The sequence below is a fragment of the Mastomys coucha genome, unplaced genomic scaffold, assembly GCF_008632895.1.
Source record: "Mastomys coucha isolate ucsf_1 unplaced genomic scaffold, UCSF_Mcou_1 pScaffold22, whole genome shotgun sequence".
NCBI lineage: Eukaryota > Metazoa > Chordata > Mammalia > Rodentia > Muridae > Mastomys > Mastomys coucha.
Window position 1 is genome coordinate 81335860 of NW_022196905.1, and position 18096 is coordinate 81353955.

The following is an 18096-nucleotide window of genomic DNA, read 5'->3' on the forward strand; positions in this document are numbered from 1 at the left end:
CATGGCCATCCAGTGTTCCAACTGCTGACCTGTAGTCAACAAGAAAAAATGTGTGGTATATTAGGTTTGTCCGGGACTAGGCACACTTTGAGACTATCATTTCTTCAGGCACTAGAGTGCACTAACTGAGATAAGACATAACCTACTTGTGAAGTATTGACTTAGTTGCCTTCCAATTACTTTCAGAGCATTGATAGTGCTGTAAGGTAGGTGATTATGGAACCAAGCGTGCATACGTAAGTACTGTCTGAACAGTAATGGTGTTTCTCAAGACTCCCATTTTGAGATTCAGGATATTAATAGATGTCAGTTGACCCACCGGAAGGCCAGCAGGAAAGAAGGACTTTGTGGTCAGTTTCTGTTGAACAATTGGATGATTGTTCAGGTGGAGGAACAAACTGTGTAACACACCGCCTCCCTCCCATTGAGTTCTACATAATCGCTGGCCTCTTTATCCTCTGTTACTTGAGTGAGGCCTCTTCAGGTTACATCCTACAGTGGTTATCTCGGATTGTTTCATAGGCGGTTCTGGTGCAGTCCTTTTGGAGCCTATTAAGTATGAAAAGCTGTTTTAGATGATGTCAATAATCTCTAAAAAACAAACAAAGAAAAATCTCCTCCCTGTTTTCTTTTCAGTACCATAACGCCACCTTTAACTGGGCCTATTTGTCAAAGAAGGAGTGTGTGAAATATGGAGGAGAGCTCGTGGGAAACAACTGTGACTTTGTGCCTGATATCACGCTCATGTCCTTCATCCTCTTCCTGGGCACTTACACCTCATCTATGGCTATGAAGAAATTCAAAACCAGTCGTTATTTTCCAACCACAGTAAGTAGCTGGGGTATAAATAACTTTCATTTGATTTGCCTTGTATCACCACTAATGCAATTTTACAAAATGAAAGAAGGCGCCTCAGTTCAACGTGTGCAATAGTACTTTGTACATTTACGTAATACATTCTGGTCTTTGCTTGTGTGCAGGCACATTTAATATGATTGTAGTTATGCCTCAAGAAACCTTCCAAAGATTTGCTTTCATAATTTGATCCTAACTTCTGCCTATAGTACGATGAAGGGAGAAATGTGTTGTACACAGTCTAAAAGCACATGACTGTAGAAAAGGACTCTTTTGGTCCTTGATGTGTAAGTATATAAGCAAAAACTTTCAATAACCACCAGCAATTTTGTTAGTGTAGAATTTCTCAATCATAGATGTACGTGTATTTTAATACTGGAATGCAGTCTATGGGCATAGACTAAAACTGCGTTGTGCACTAGGATAGATGTAAGATATGGTTGCCATTTGAGCCAAACTTTCCTTCCCATAATACTGAATACTGTAACACCCAGAGTGTAAATGGGTTACATAGATCTCCTCTGCCATGCTAATGCGCTTGAGTGAGTTTAAATTCAAAGCTACTGTTCTTTGAGAGACTAAGACGAACATTTAACTACTAAATGCCACTTTTTAGAGCCAGGAAATGAACCTGAGCTACTTTTTTGCTTTCGTATGGTTTAAGAGGTCAGTGGTCCCAGGTAAACGGCATTAAACATGATTTATATCAGTGACCTGTAGACCTCATGAAACTGCTTCACTGTGTTTTACAGTGGAGAATGTTAGTAGGTAGGTACCCCTTTTTAATCCCAAGAATATGAAAATTCATATATCCACTGTCACATAGGAAATTGTGGGCATTCTGATTTCTTCTTATAAAATAGGGAATAAAGGACGGCATGGCTAATGAGATGTCTAAACGTAGATAGCTCAAGGACTGAGCATTTTCCATAAAGAGAGATAAGGTTTACTTATTCTGATTAAAATAGACTTAATATATTGGTGTTTGGCAGGCTCAGAGCCAGTCTTTGTTTAAGCACACAATGTTTATACACACACACACACACACACACACATACACACAAACACACAAACACATAGACATAAACATACACAGAGACACATACATACACACACAGACACATACATACACACATACACAGACACACACACACATAGACATACACATACAGAGAGACACACATACAGACACACACACATACACAGAGACACACACAAACAGAGACACACACACAAAGACACACACACATACACAGACACACACACACATACACAGAGACACACACACAGACATACACACATACACAGAGACACACACACAGACACAGAGACACACACAGACACACACACACAGAGACAGAGACACACATACATACACACAGAGACACAGAGACACACACACAGACACACACACATACACAGAGACACACAGACACACACACAGACACACACACATACACACACACAGAGACACAGAGACACACATACATACACACACACATACACACACACAGAGACACAGAGACACACACACAGACACACACACATACACAGAGACACAGAGACACACAGACATACACACACACAGACATACACACAGACACATGCACACACATTCACACACACAGACACAGAGACACACAGAGACACACACACACAGACACACACACAGACACACACAGACACACACACAGACACACACACAGACACATGCATGCACACTCACACACAGACACAGAGACACACAGAGACACACACACACAGACACACACACAGACACACACAGACACACACACAGACACACACACAGACACACACACAGACACACACACAGACACATGCATGCACACTCACACACAGACACACACACAGACACACACACAGACACACACACAGACACATGCACGCACACACACAGACACAGAGACACACAGACACACACACAGACACACACACAGACACACACACAGACACATGCACGCACACTCACACACAGACACAGAGACACACAGACACACACACAGACACAGAGACACACAGACACACACAGACACATGCACGCACACACACACACAGACACACACACAGACACACACACAGACACATGCACGCACACTCACACACAGACACATGCACGCACACTCACACACAGACACATGCACGCACACTCACACACACATGGCATTGCCTGGCACCTGGCTCTGTAGGGAGCTCTTCTCCTCCCCATCTGCTGCTGTTGAAGGCTTCTGTCCTCTTCGCTCCTGACAATTAGGGCCTGTTCCTCAGTGCATTTGACATTGTGGTCCCAGGACACACCCCAGAGATGGGCTTAACCCCATTCCTTCTCCAGTGGATCAGTTCAAATAGAACCGATTCCTAGATACGAAGCTTCAGGACAATTTCTTCTGGATTGTGGTTTTTCCTGTGTAATTACCAATTCATGGGTCTTAGATCTTGTTTGGTTTTGTTACATTGTGATATGTGTTACAGATCATTACTGCTTGTAAAAGTTTAATGGGCTTTGAACATAGTCAGTGGAACTGTGGAAAATTTGTAAGGCTCTTAGATGTTATAATTTGTATAACTGGGCAAAAAGACCAGCTATTTTTCTATATTTTAATTGATGAATAATTATGTACCTTTTATGGAACACAGTATGATATTTTAGTTTATGGTTTACATTGGTGAATGATTACATTAAGCTAATTAACATCTGTAATTTCACATGGTTAAATCATTTCTGCAATGAAAACAAAGTCTACTCTTGGCAATTTTGAACATAGTCAGCATGCTCTGCAGTGTATCTCAGGAACTCCTTCAGTGAATCGGAACTTTGCATGCTCAGCCTGCATCCTCTCTGTCCCTTTGCTCCCTGCCATCTTGGCCTATGAAACTCACTTTCTAAGTTTCCACATGTAAGTAAAATCACACAGTGTTTGTCTTCTGTGTCTGACTTATTTTACTTTTCAAAAATGTCCTTCAGGTTCTCTCATTTTGTTTCAAATAATAGGATTTTCTCCCTTTAATATTAGAAATAATATTCCTATATAACAGTATTGAAAGTTATATGCACTTACACATATACACACACACACATAGTGCATCCTTGGGTAACATTCCAATGTTACTATGCTTTGTCTATTGTGAATGGTGCTGTGATGTAGGGAAGTGCACATAGTCTGTGGTACAATAATTTTATTTTCTTTCATTTTATGTTGAAAGATAGGACTGTTGTATCACATGACTGTTCTCTTAATCCTTTGATGGAACCTCCTTCCGTTTTCTATAACAAGCTAAACTAATTTACATTCCTAAGAAGAGATTGAAAGGATTCCAATTTCCCCATATCTGGGCCAAACCGTGTTATCCTTTGAGTTCATGTTAATGATGATCTTTAACCTATATGGCTTCACTTCTCATTGTAGGCTGAATTTGCATGTCTCTAACTATTAGTGTCATTGAGCACATGTTCACATCTCTTGGCCTATACGTCTTTTAAGTCTTTATTAAATATGCTGTCCATTTTAAAGTGTTTATATATGTTTTACCCTTGAGTTCCTTGTATACTCTTGGCATTGCCCTCTTGTCAGGTAATCCATTGGTTGAATATGTGCCCACTTTGTACTTTCTTGGTTACTCTGCTAATTATCTTGCTGAGCAGAAGCATTTGTGTTTGAGTTTGATTTGAAATTTAGCACTTTTTCCTGTGTTTTTTGGAGTTGACTCTTGTAATAAAATTAAGTGTGGTGTTAGAGTATTTGTTTATTTGCAAATAAACATTGTCAAGCTCAGCATAACACCTTTTTAATGTTTTCTTTTAATACTTTTATGGTTTTGACCTCTTCAGTTAAGTAATCAATTTTGAGTTGATTTTTGCATGTGTGCAGTAATGTTGTATTTTCCTTCTTCTGCATGTGGCCATCCCATTTTCCTAACATCGATCACTGAGGTGTCTTTTTTTCTCTCCATCATACACACTTGGAGCCTTGGTTGGAAATCAACTGATGGCTGATGGCTGGGATCAGGTTCTGCTCCACTAGTCTGTATGCTTTTCTAGTGTATTTAGAAGAGATTGCTTATCTTCGTGATGTATTGAGAAGTGAGGTGTTGTGATGGCTACAGCTGTATTCTTTGCTTGGCTATTGCTATGCTGTGTACTTCCATATAAATTTTAGAGTTTTCTTTCTGTTTCCCTGAAAAAATGTCACTGGAGTTTTTATAGGCATTGCATTAGATTTCTTTGGGTAGTATGTGCATCTTAACATTATTTATTTTTCTAGTCCATGAACATGGGATATCTTTTCATTTATTTGTGTTATCATCAATTTCCTTCATTAGATTTTAAAAATATATTTAAAAGTATTTATATATTATATCTTGTTTACATTTATTACTCAGTATTTCATTATTTTGTAGCTAATATAGATAGAATTGTCTTCCCTTAATGATCTTAATTTTTTCATACATGGATACATTGTATTTAAATATTTTCCTCACCTCCTTCTTCCCTTAAAACTCTTCCTGTGCTACCCATAACAATTCCCTCTTGAATTATGATCTCTTCTATAATTTTCTTGTATTTTACACACATGCATATACTCACACACCCTACAGAGTCTTGCCTATATACACATGTATTTCAGACTGTCCATTTATTATTGGATAACCTATCAGAGAGCTCTCCCCTGAAGAATACTGACCCCCAGTTCAATAACTAGTGTACCTGTAGATCCTCATCTATGGGTGGGGTCTTATGAACTTGATTTTGGTTTTGGAGAGTTTGTAATAATGCATAGAAAAAACAGAGGTATTGTATATTGATTTAATATTCTTAATTTTACTGAATTTCATCAGTTCCAGCATTTTTGTTTTATTTTGATGGATTATCTAGGGCTTTCCGCCAATCAGACCACATTGTCTGTGTGCTAACTTCCTTTTGCGCTTGGATGCTTTTTAGTCCTGGTATGGACTGGGACTTAGAGTATTCTGTAGTCTGTGGACACAGAGGCTGACCTGGAACTGAGTAGGCCTAGAGGTCAAGACATCATAGGGGCTGAGTCCATTGTTCCTAACCTGTTCCTAGGGGGTGCTTTGTACCCAAGACTCTGAGGCTAGTCTAGTGTGGAATGGATAGCAGACTCAGTTATAGCAAAGTTAGAGAACTTTGGGCGCTGGTCCAGACTAGCTCTGCACAGTCCTTTGTACTCAACTAGTGGCTGAGGTCATGGGAGCTCACCTGGTCCTCACACTCATTTTCTTGGGGCATGGTCAGCATTTGTGTCTCGGGGCTTATGCCCTGTGCAATGTTTCTGCCTCCAAGTCACATTGCCTGGGTTTGGAGAAGGTGATGGATATAGCATATGATTTTCTTTTTAACTTACCTGTGTCTTAACTTACCTGTAGTCTAGACAGATGTGCTATGTAATAACTCATCCGGCTTTCTTAGGCCTGGAAAAGCTATTTCTGAGGTAGAGAGTTGTTCCATCTGATGTTTCTGTGGGAGGAAGAGCATGGGGAAGTCCTGTGCCATCATCATTCTAACTTACCTCACTGTCCTATAGTGATCATCTTAACTGTACATGTGAATATAACTTTTGTCTTGTAACAGTAACCCCCAAATTCAGCCTTTGAGAGAAATCTATCACATAAGCCTAATTTGTAATAAGGTAAAATTTTGCTATTGACAAATGCCACTGAAAAAGTCAGAAAACTGAGAAAATAGAAAAAATAGTAACATCCTAGTTATGATTTCTTTTGAGATGGTTTCTAACTGTTCTGTTGACTTTGCTTACATGCATCTTATAAGCAAATGTAAATAATACTACACACATAATATGTGCACATATGTAACACTATCTCTCACTTATTAAAACGTGCTTAATTCAACCTGTCATTTAGGTGGGTGTCCTCTGTGCATTGAAACAGACAAGTGTGTAGGCTGCTGAGCTTGCACATTAACAATGAAAACATACAGGAGATAATTAACAATGCTTAACAGGAGATAATTGTTTCATTCCTGTATGTTTGTATGACTAGTTAGTTAGCTCCACAAACTGTTTGAAAATTATTAAAAGTTTTTATTTTGTCCTTTATATCAACCTTACACTAGGTGCTCGGTATGTGCTGACTTGTAGACTCGCTCAGATAGCAGTACATGCTGTATTTTCTGAGGAGTGTTTAGAGATAGGAATCCAGGTAGATTCTCACAGCAGCACTACCATGAACTAACAGCGTGCCCTCTGATGCCCAACTGCAGACTTAGTATCCTCACCTATAAGGGGAGAGCTCTGTAGACAATAATTAATCTTGTTTTAAGTGGAAGTAGTCCTGTATTTTTAAATAAAGCTTTGAGGCTTCATCTCCTTCGTGGATACACTCTCTGTGTCCTACACATCTGTAGAGTAACAATCACACCTTGAAACTTCTCAAATTTGACGATGATCTTGCTGTTCAGGCCAGACCTTCTTTTACAGAGGCTGAGTCTCTCTCTGTGGATGACTTACAGGTAGCACACAGATAATTCAGAACACGGTTTACTTTCTTTTCCACAATTGATCTGCTTCTCCCTATATATGCTATCTCAACTGGTTAAACAAACTGAAACAAGACAAGCCATTGTCCTGGCCACCATGGTCAAAATCTTGCAATGATACTTGGGGTCAGTGTCCCAGCGTGAATTAAATTATGAACTCAAATTAGGATCATTTGAAATGATCATTTAGGATGGTTTGATGGAAGGTGTTATTTACAAAGCTGAGTTTGGAGTTTGGTATCATAGTGCTAGTAACAGTGGAATTGCTTCTATCCTGGGCCCAGACAATGTAGAAAGGGGTGATGGATGAAACCTAGAATGAAAGGAAAGAGCAGAGAAAGATCCTGAGAAATGATGTGAATGTAGGCTTGAGGAATTAGTCTGTCAGATTATCTTATGGGGAACCAATTAGAGCAATCAATACCCTGATTATCTACCTCCCTCCCTACCTCCATACCTTCCTATCTATCATCTGTCTGTCTGTCTGTCTGTCTCAACTGGTCTCTCTCTCCTCTTCCTACCCCCTTCTGCCTCCCTTTCGCTTTCCTCCATCCCTTTCTATTTCTCTCTCTCTCTCTTTCTATACCATTTCCAGCTAGACCCAGATTTCCTCCAGAAATCAAAGGAACAGAGGGTTAGATGATAAACCAGTATAGCAAACTAACATGCCCATTCCATGCTTTTCATGTTCCAAGTGTTTCGTTTTCATATCGAACTTATTATCGGTTGTCTTACCTTTTCCCTTTACACCAACACTTAGGTTTCCCTCAGTGTGGTCTTCATTGCCTTTGACTAGACTAGGGTCAGTGACTCACTCCCTTTCAGGATCTCATTGACCCAATAACAATCCATCAGTGTAAGCACTTTGAATGAAACAGACATAATTAGTATATGAGGCCAGCTAGAGCCCCAACAATTGATAGAACACAGCTAGAATGCCAGAGTTCCACTGGTGCCTGGTGTTCCCCATTCTTTTCAGAGGGGCACATCAGTCCTCTATCCTGTACTGTGACTGGTCTATTAGATCAGCCTCAAAGTCAGAATCATTTAGTGTCAAACTTCTAGGAGGAACATCACAGCATAATGTGTGATTGTCTGTGGCAGATGGCTCAAGGCATTCACATGAATGTTCTTCAGGAGTCCCACACCAGCAAGTGACTGCCAGCATGGAACAATACTGTTATTGCTGCATACTTGGAACAAAAGAAAAGGAGAGCTTAAAGATACAGCAGGATTGGATCAAGACAAGAGTTATAAATCCATAGAATACTATGAATTATTATTGATGCTTTGATACAGCTACACTCCATGTGGCTGGCTCATGTGTGAGGTAGGCATAAGGATGCCTTCTTCCAAGGATCACTCACAGAACGGAGTTTAAAATCTAAATCTGGAGTACTCATAGTCTACTACTACATATACATTCCAGTTATACAAATAATAATCCCTATTCCAGCTAATATCAATAACTATATTACTTTCCATGTTATGTTTAGATGGTACAAATTATTCATTGATACTACTATTGTGTGTCTTATTAATTAGGATATTCATCCAATATGGAACAAAATAATGGTTATTCTAATGTTTGCTTCACATTAGACTAGGTGAAGAACACCAAGATGAATAATTCAAGAACCTGGTACATAATGGGCACTTAATATACTTAAGTTATTGTTAAATAAGTTGTATTTTTGTCCTCTCAGATAAGGCTGACTTTTGTTTTGTCATTATTTCCATTTATACTAAAGATCTCCAGAGAAATCCCATTTTAGATCCATTTTATGGCCTATGGTGATAGTGGATCTTGAGACACTGCCATTAGGTATTAAAACAAAGTATAGCAATTCCAGAATTTAAATGAAAACAAAATGGACATTTTAGCTATGTGATACATTTGTTTTTATGCTCATAAACCACAGGAAAAATATAAGGCTCCACAGGTAGTTAAGATTCTCAAACCCTGATTCTTGTCTGACAGCTTGGCTATTACTGGCCTATTGAAATTGGTTGTGTTTTGAGTTAAGAGGTACATATTTTGCAAACAGTTCCTTCTAAGAGGTGAGTGACATTTCACTTCTGTTTTCTTTTCTCTTAGAATTTTCTTGTTGAAAGGTAAAAACTGTCAAACTAAAGTAACTAACATATTAAAAGTGAATAGGAAGTAATAGGTGTATATTCTATGTTGCGTTCTGATGGTGGTAAAGCTGAGTGACATTTGTATAGTTCAAAATATCAGGCCATATCCCATCATTGAAGTTCATTAAAATATGATTTTTCATATTTTAACCGAAATGTCACTGAACATATCAGGTTTTTTCCCAGTCGTTTTTGATATTTTATACCTAGGAAAGTCATTTTGAAAGTCAAATTTGCTTTTGTCTAATATTTTTTTCATACTTATTTCACAAAGAATGATAAACACTTAGTTATAAATACAATCCAGTTTGTAAATACATTTTTACATGCACTACAAATATGTCAGCTCTCAGAGATAGATGACAAAAAAATTTCAGTTAACTTGAATTGAGCCCTAATTAAAATTAAGTTCAGAGTTACGGTTGGCCACAGTACTGGGAGAGGGCTTCTCATGATGGTACAGAGGCAGGCTACAGAAAGAATAAGCCATGCCCTGTGACCATGCAATCCTCCTGGTTCAAAGCATGTTCACCTAACTTGTCCATCAAAGGAGAGTCAACAGCCTTCAGATCTGTGCAGGAAAACAAGAGTGTCTGGTTTCTAGGTTGTCAAATTACTAATTAGTCATGCAAAGCTAAATTCTTGAATTTTAATATACATTCTGAAATTAATTTTCTTTATCAAACCTGAGCCCCTTTATTATAATGGCTTGAGTTATATCCAAGGAAACCTTAGGTAATTGTTGGGCTGTAGGATCTTACTGGATTCTAATGTTCAGTTTCAATGCTACCAAGTATAATCTTGCCTCTAAGTATCTGAAAGATAATGGTCTTCATGATGCTCGAGAGTCTCTGGAACAAGAACCCAGCATCCCATAGCCAGACGCAAATCTGTCTTTTCCCTTCCACATCCCCTGTTCACAGCTCCCACTCCCAGGAGTTACTCAGGCAAGTTGAGGTTTCCCTTGGTACCATAGACTTGGAACATTGTAAGACATTCTCACCACAGCTTTTCAGGGAAGCTGAAAAAGAAAATCAACATTTTTTTTTGTGACACATCCCCTAAGTCTTGACCTCTCTGGTTACCTTTACCTATATCAGCCTAAGATTTTTCTGTTTTCCCTATCAAGGACAAAGATTGGATCATGATTTTTTCCCATGTAGTCTGATTATGTGTTTCTGGGATTATTTGTTTGGTGCTTGTTTGGTTCCTTGTTCTTCTGCCCAGTTTTGAGGCAGAATGGGAGCAATGCTCTGCTAGTGGTTACTGTATTCTCAGTCTCCTTGCTGGACCAGTTCACTAGGCCTGCAGAGGAAGTTTCTACCGGCAGACATTGCCCCACCCTGAAAAATTATCCTGTCTACTTCCTATTATCTCCAAATCTCCCTGACTTGAAGTTTATAGAATTAAATCCATACAGTCCAAACCAGACTTTTCTTTTGTTGGATTTGGAATATGGTGTGCATCATTGGATCAAAATACAGTGAATTAAGATCACTACAATAAGTAATGTTAATGCTTTTTTTAAAAAGCAACAAGCTTTACAGTATTGACTACTAGCAAGATTAAATTTCAAAACCATCATGCCGTTCTATGCCTCAGACTGCCAAAAGGCACGCATTTGTCTAGTGGACTTTTTTCCTCCTAGAATAAATGCCTTTTTTCCCACTATTGTTTAGAACTTGCAGGCACCGGTCTCATTAGAGGACTTGACATCATGGATTACTATTTACTGAGAGCCCACAGGGTGCCTGCTACTGGCTCCATCCATTGAGAACAGCTCCACAGGCTCACAGCACCCACCCCAGCCCCAGTTAATTTAAGAGCAGCTGCGGTCCTTGCAAAGTGAAAACTGAATGTCCTCTGGGGCTTCCTAGGAACCAAATTTATTTTTTTCTCTATAAATTAACTAGCTCTCGCTGTTGGTGTCTCCACGATTATGACTCCCTCAATAATTAATATGGTATCATCCTTCATAAAATGTGCATTTATAATAGATTTATAAGGTTGTTTTTGCTCAAGAATAAAAGAACAGCATATGATTATTGGAATTGTCTTTCTCATCCATTTAATTTCTTCTTTACTTTGGTAGTTTAAATATTTAATATGGTTGCACCATACTAGAGTAATTGAGATAATTTCTAATTTATTTTGCAGAGGATAGAAATAATTTTCAATTTCTTTTTACTAATAAAAATAGCAAAGAAATGTAAAACCTAGTCATAGTACACAAAGATCATTACAGTCTTATTTTGGACATGTTTCTTTTTTGTAAGTTACAGTACCACACATAGCTTATCCATATACCATGAAAAGCAATTTCTAAAAACATGAAAGTTTTGCTTTCTATAAGTTATCTTTATTTATTTTTTCTCAGAATGGGATAATTTATATCCATAAGACATTGAAGGTTAGCCTGAAGGTACCCAGTACTGTATTTGGATGGACAGTTGTTAAGTGTCTATCCAAACTAAGCCTGAGTTCCTTGATCCATAGGCTTGGGCATAAGATCCCATAAAGAAAAACAAAAACAAAATTATAGTTTTCTCATGAAAGCATTTATCCCTCTACTCTTAACTGTCATGGATAGTGATTACTAGAGAATTGCAAAATATGAATTTCTAGATTTATTTTTGTTCTTATTAATGGGTTGACTTATGTAAATGTTGTTTTGAAAGAGAAAACAATGAAAAAATAATATGCTTTTCTTTTTCTAAATGTGTTTGGAAATATGAGAATGAGCCAAAGAAAGAAACTCTTACTATCTTCAAATCAGACCCAATGATACCTATGCACAGGCCCTAGATTTAGTGTTATCTAGTTGATTTGACATCTTTAGATCCATTCTGATTCTTGAGTCAGTTTTCCCAGTTAATTTTAGTAAGTCTTGAGTACTCTGCTAACATAGCATCCCACCTACCTTTCCATATTAGAATATTCAGTACTAAATACATATATACCAGCATTGAAGAAAGGCAATGCCCTTTATGTGAATGTTAAAACTGGATCCTGCGTCCCTTAGACATGAATTACCTAACCATAAACACCCCTAAGAGTGATTTTTGCAGTTCCTCAAATATATGTTATATGACTTAAGAGGAAGGAGGATAAATATAAATTAGTATGTTGCAGAGAGTGCCGTAGCTCTGCCTGAGATTTTAAGTGAGGTTTAGCATCATTTATAGGGTTACTTTTTCTCTTCTATAAATTTTAAAAACTATAATTCTTAAAGTTTGTTAGAATTTGTCTTTTCAGCAACTTTTACGCCCATGTTGTAATAGTGATACATTTAACAAGATGTCCCTTGCCCAGAAATCCTACTAGAATCCATATGTGTGCACGCACATACATATTACATATATGTGTGTATATATACACATATATAATGCATATATGTGTGCCCACATTCCCAGTACTTATTAGTTTTATCTTATCAAATTAACAAAAACATAGTAGCTTAGAACAATAAAAAATTGGATTTAAGAGGCAGCTCTGGAGGTTCAAATTAAAATAATGGAGGTAAGAAGTGTGACATTGATCTTAGTAGAGGACTGATTATCATGGTGTGAGAAGGACTGTGTCCCTGTGGAGGCTCTAGGGGATGGCACATTTCCTGCCTCTATCTAAGCATTGTCTGCACCAATCTGAGCTAGGGCTCCTTCATTCAACTTTAAGGCCAGTAATGGCTGCTTAGACTTCCTCACACTTTAACGCTTTGACTCATTATAGCCCAGGTTGGCCTGGAACTTGCTCTTTATCCGAGACTTACTCCAGATTCATGGCAATCCATGACAGAGGTACCTGAGACAGACAGATATAAAGCAGAGGAACCATGAAAAATGCTAAAATAACAAGCCGTAGGAGGTAAAGTAGTATGATCCTATGCATATTTTCAAGATAATTGCCATATTGTTAGTGGGTTGGCAAGCTATTTCTTTTATCCTTAACAATAGGGCAAATTAAGGTGCCATCAAGTAAAATGGAAAACACTGGTCAAAGAGAGGGTCTAGGTAGCAGTGGTCAGGCAGGCTGGGCTGGGAAGCTGAGCCAGACGAGATTACTTAATTTTTTGACATAATTTTGAGATTCCACTAAGAAGTATTTCCAAGTAGAAGTATCAAACAGATAGATGGTTCTGGGGTTTAGAGGAATGATTAGTCCCAAAAGCTCTCAATTTTTAAGTATGGGACTGAAGAAAATAGAGCCTAAATAGAAGACAAAGTGCCTAAATAGAACATGACAAGAGAGGAAGAGTCGAGAAGAATCCAGCAGGCAAGTCTGGATGTACCCAGTGGAGTAGTCTGGGAAGTCTACTAGACTCAGTTTCCAAAATGTCTCCAGAGGATTCCTAGATCAAAACAGGACAGCTGTGAAGTAGGACCTTGGTTGTCTGGGCTGTTTCCCATGCAAGCACTGCTCTTAGAAGGAGGCTCTGAATCACTTAGAATTCTGTGTTTGCTTTCTGTCCATGTAATGTTGGCTTTATACCATTGAATGAGATACTTCACAGAATAAATATCAATGTCATTTTTAAAGGAAAATGCATTTACATAAAAATGTGTGGGCTACAAGAATCAGAAGGGAACGAGAAATGCAGTAGTTTGCTAAGTCACACAAAAGGACAGTTTTAGGAGATTTGGCTAGTTTATATTCTTTTGAATATTGTCAACGGCGGCAAATTGTTTTCCCTTTGAGTATAGATTTAGCTCTCTACATTAGCCAGAGTCATTTGTATGTTAGGTAGAGTGAAATTGGCAAATCGATATTACATTCTGGATGGTAATTTGGCATTATGACCCCAAAGCCTTAAATTTCTATATACACATCGACAGGACAATTCTGCCCATAGTAATTTATTCCAAGTAATAGCCCCAAGCATTTGCAAATATTTCTTTAGAATATTTTTTTCATGGTCTAGAAAAGTTGGCAGCAATCTAAATACAAGGATATTAGGAAAAAATGATCTTTGAATATCTGTTCAGCATAATACTTTGACATTATTAAGGTTGCTGTTACAGCAAACATCAAAGGAAACAGGAAAAACTGTGAAAGAGACATACAAAACAGAATGTGAGAACAGATGTGTAGATGCTCATGGCTCTAATTCTAGCATTTGTGAGGCTGATGCGGGAAGATCTCATCTTTGAGACCAACCTGGAAGATCAAAGGGAGATCTTATTTCCAAACAACAATAAAACAAACAAAACCATCTAAATATCAAAGGTTATATGTCCACATACCTGTGAATAACCTTATATTCAACAGAAGTATATATTTTCTTATATTTTAGATATTAGGGTTTATTTCTATGGAGAGAAATTGAGAGATACTTTTTAATTTTTTTTCTAAATATGCTACAAGGACCACTTATCAGTTTTTGAAGTGGTAAAAATAAAAAATTAAATAAATTTAAATAGGAAAGAATCACAGATAGTTCAGATAAATACAGATGGTTAATATGTCTAATCTAGTAAATATCCATTAACTTAATAATAAAATCATAAAAGATATTTTTAAATTATTTGAAAAAATGGCAACACCAATGAAATAATAAAATAACTCCCAATAGAACAGGTAGAAGACAATATTGCTTTGGATTTGAAATTGGATTTGGAAGGTTTTTTTGAGGGTAGAGGCATATTTTAAATTGAGTTATTTAGCTAGGTGTGGTGGTGCATGCCTTTATTTCCAGCACTTTGGAATCAGAGGCAGTTGGATCTCAATGAGTTTGAAGCTACCCTGGTCTACATTGTGAGTTTCAGGAGAGCCAGGGCTATGTGGAGAGACTCTGTCTCAGAAAAAAAGGAAAGAAGAAGGGACAGAGGGAGGGAGAAAGGGAAGGAAAGAAAGAGGGGAAGAGGGAGAGAGGGAGGAAGAATGAAAATGAGGTATGATTTCCATAGCAAAGTAATCATGGTTTCATAGTTCAACAAGTTTTGGAAAATATTGTATATCTCATATTTAAAATATAGTTGTAAATTGTTATGACAAACCACTTCTTTCATATAGAAAGACCTTGAATGGTTTCTAAGCATTTTAGTGGGGAATTTTTTTCTCATGGTAGTTTCCATCTTGGGCCTTGATCGTGCTCCCAGAGCTTTTAGGCCCCATGGCTCATATCAATCCCTTTTATTAGACCTTAATGGAGGATGGGTTTGTTCTGTCATGGTTCAGGCATACCATACAGTCCCTCACAACTGGGAAGGCATGGTTGCTGTGCCATCGATTAGATGCTGTAGGGCCATGAGGCTATGCCTTTCCAAATGGCAACTAGCCAGAATCAGGACAAAGTTTGCACTCCAAGGAGCCACTTCAGAGTTCCACCCCCTATCAGGCAGACCTCAGATCTTCTCAAACAATGTTATTATCTGGAAAACAGGTGAAAAGCACATAACCCTGAGAGAAACATTTCTAATCTAACGCATAACACGGGCCAAGTTAGAAGCTCCACAAGTAAACTGAGTGCTGTCCATCCAGTTCACCATGTTGGACTGGCAAGTTAGTTAACTTACATTAGACCCAAGATACGGTCTTCTCTGCCACAGTGCAGAGAGAAGCCACAGCTGGACAGATAGATCTGGGGAACTTGGACCATGGAATTGCATTAGCATTCTTCTCTTTTACAGAAAAAGGAGTAAACTGTATTTTAAAATAACTGTTTCCACTGTTTGAATGAGTTATAAGATATTTAAATTGTTTGGCTAGATTTTTTGTGGGTGAGGATTGGGGGAATAAATACATTTTAGTAAGAGCTTTAGTAGACTTGAGTGACCTCTGATGGTAGAAGGATTTGTGGCCTCCCAGAATGACATGGTTGTAACACTCTAATGTAGCACTGAAACTGCTTCCTAGGACCAACCTTTATCTATCATGCTATCCCAAACTATTATTGTCAACACTGCTTGCATCCAGAACTGAGGTCCTTGGAAGCATCAATTCTAGGGATTTCCAATCAAAATAGTCTTGGCAGAGCAGTTCCATAGGATTGCTGGGCTTGGATGTTTTTTGTTTCTTAGATTTAACGATCCATCTCAGAGACTTCTTGGCAGTAGATAATCTAATTATTTGAGTGGTCTTTGCAGTCAAGAGACCTCCTGAAACACAAAATAACAATAATAATTTACCCAGATATTAGGTTGAGTAATTTCATGGTTTATCATATTTAATTCTTTATTGTTAGATATTTTCTTTATTTACATGTAAATTTCTCCTTTCCTAGTTTCCCCTCCAACAAACAAACAAACAAACAAACAAACAAAAAACAACAAGAACAAACCCCTGTTGCCTCCCCAATCTCCATGCTTGCCACCCCACCCTCTCCCACTTATTGGCCCTGGCATTCCCCTACACTGGGGCACAGAACCTTCACAGGGCCGAGATCCTCTCCTGATAAAGAAAACCAATGTGAAGTTGCCAGTATTATTCTCAACTCTGTTTTGCAGATAAAGCAATTGAAGCTAATAAAGGCTTTGCATTTAATTCCTGTCATCAGTTTGCTTTGGACATCATTGTGTGTAACTGAAGTGAACTCATTTCAGATAGCTGGTCTCCACTTCTTTGGCATGTTACTTCTTAAACAAACTAGAGCTAACAGAATCTGGCTTCCAGGGGAGCTCCTTAGAGCATGCTGCAGCATCATGTAATGTCCATTCCTTGCTTTAGCTCCTACTGAACACGCAGAGATAATTTCTCCTCCTGGAGCCTATCTTAAACCACGTACTTCCTTAGCCCACCTTTGTCATTCAGCAGCATCAGAAAACTGACCATTCTCCTTAAGAGAGATTGATGTTGGAACCAACCTCAGTTTTTACCTCAGTTTTTATCTTTGTTGGCTGAAACATGGCTTGGGGCTTCATGAAGGTATGGATTATCTCTCTTTTACTCTCTAAGATGTTCTTACCACAAAACAAAATATTAGGAACCGAATATTTCTTAATGAACAGTCCAGTGACACTCTACTGTCATCTCTCCATGAGTGTGTCTACTTTCGTCAAGCTATTAGGCTCTGAGTACTGTCTCTAGTAACAGCAGAGAAGCCCTATCACAACCAAAAAGTCCTGTGCTCCCCTTAATGACTTTAAATAGCCATTCTGCTCCTCTTTATGAAAAAGCACAGGGTGCAATGCTCAGACCTTGTCCTGACCAGAGAAGGCACTTAGGATATTGGATGCCCAAATAATGTTGATTACACTTTAACAATGAAGAGATTTCTCATACCAAGGAATGTTCCAATCCTAGTGCAATAAGGAGTGGTTTCTTAGACAAAATTTTGTGCAGCCTTCAGTTCTTATTTCTGGAGTTTAATGTGGATCTTGATACATTTCTCAATGGGATGGAACTTAGAATCTTCTTCTGATAGATTTGTATCATCTTCAGGTTACTTAATGGAATTTTCATTTGTGCTTCATCAAATAAGAATGGTCTCTGTAGGTTCATATTTCTGAATGCTTAGTCACCAGGAAATGGAACTGTTTGAAATGATTATAAAGATTAAGATGTGTGGCCTTATTGGAGATGTGGCCTTGTTGGAGAAGGTATAGCCTTATTGGAGATGTGGCCTTGTTGGAGAA

The 18096-nt window shown here is 38.1% G+C and overlaps 1 protein-coding gene across 4 annotated transcripts in view; it reads left to right on the forward strand.

The window, feature by feature from the left end:
- Positions 1-18096, forward strand: part of Slc4a4 (solute carrier family 4 member 4) — a 335690-nt gene that overhangs the window by 278537 nt on the left and 39057 nt on the right. For all 4 annotated transcript variants that reach the window (XM_031342972.1, XM_031342970.1, XM_031342973.1 and 1 more), the window contains exon 16: positions 637-828. In XM_031342972.1, the coding sequence (XP_031198832.1) occupies positions 637-828 (192 nt within the window). The remainder of the gene's footprint in view (positions 1-636; positions 829-18096) is intronic.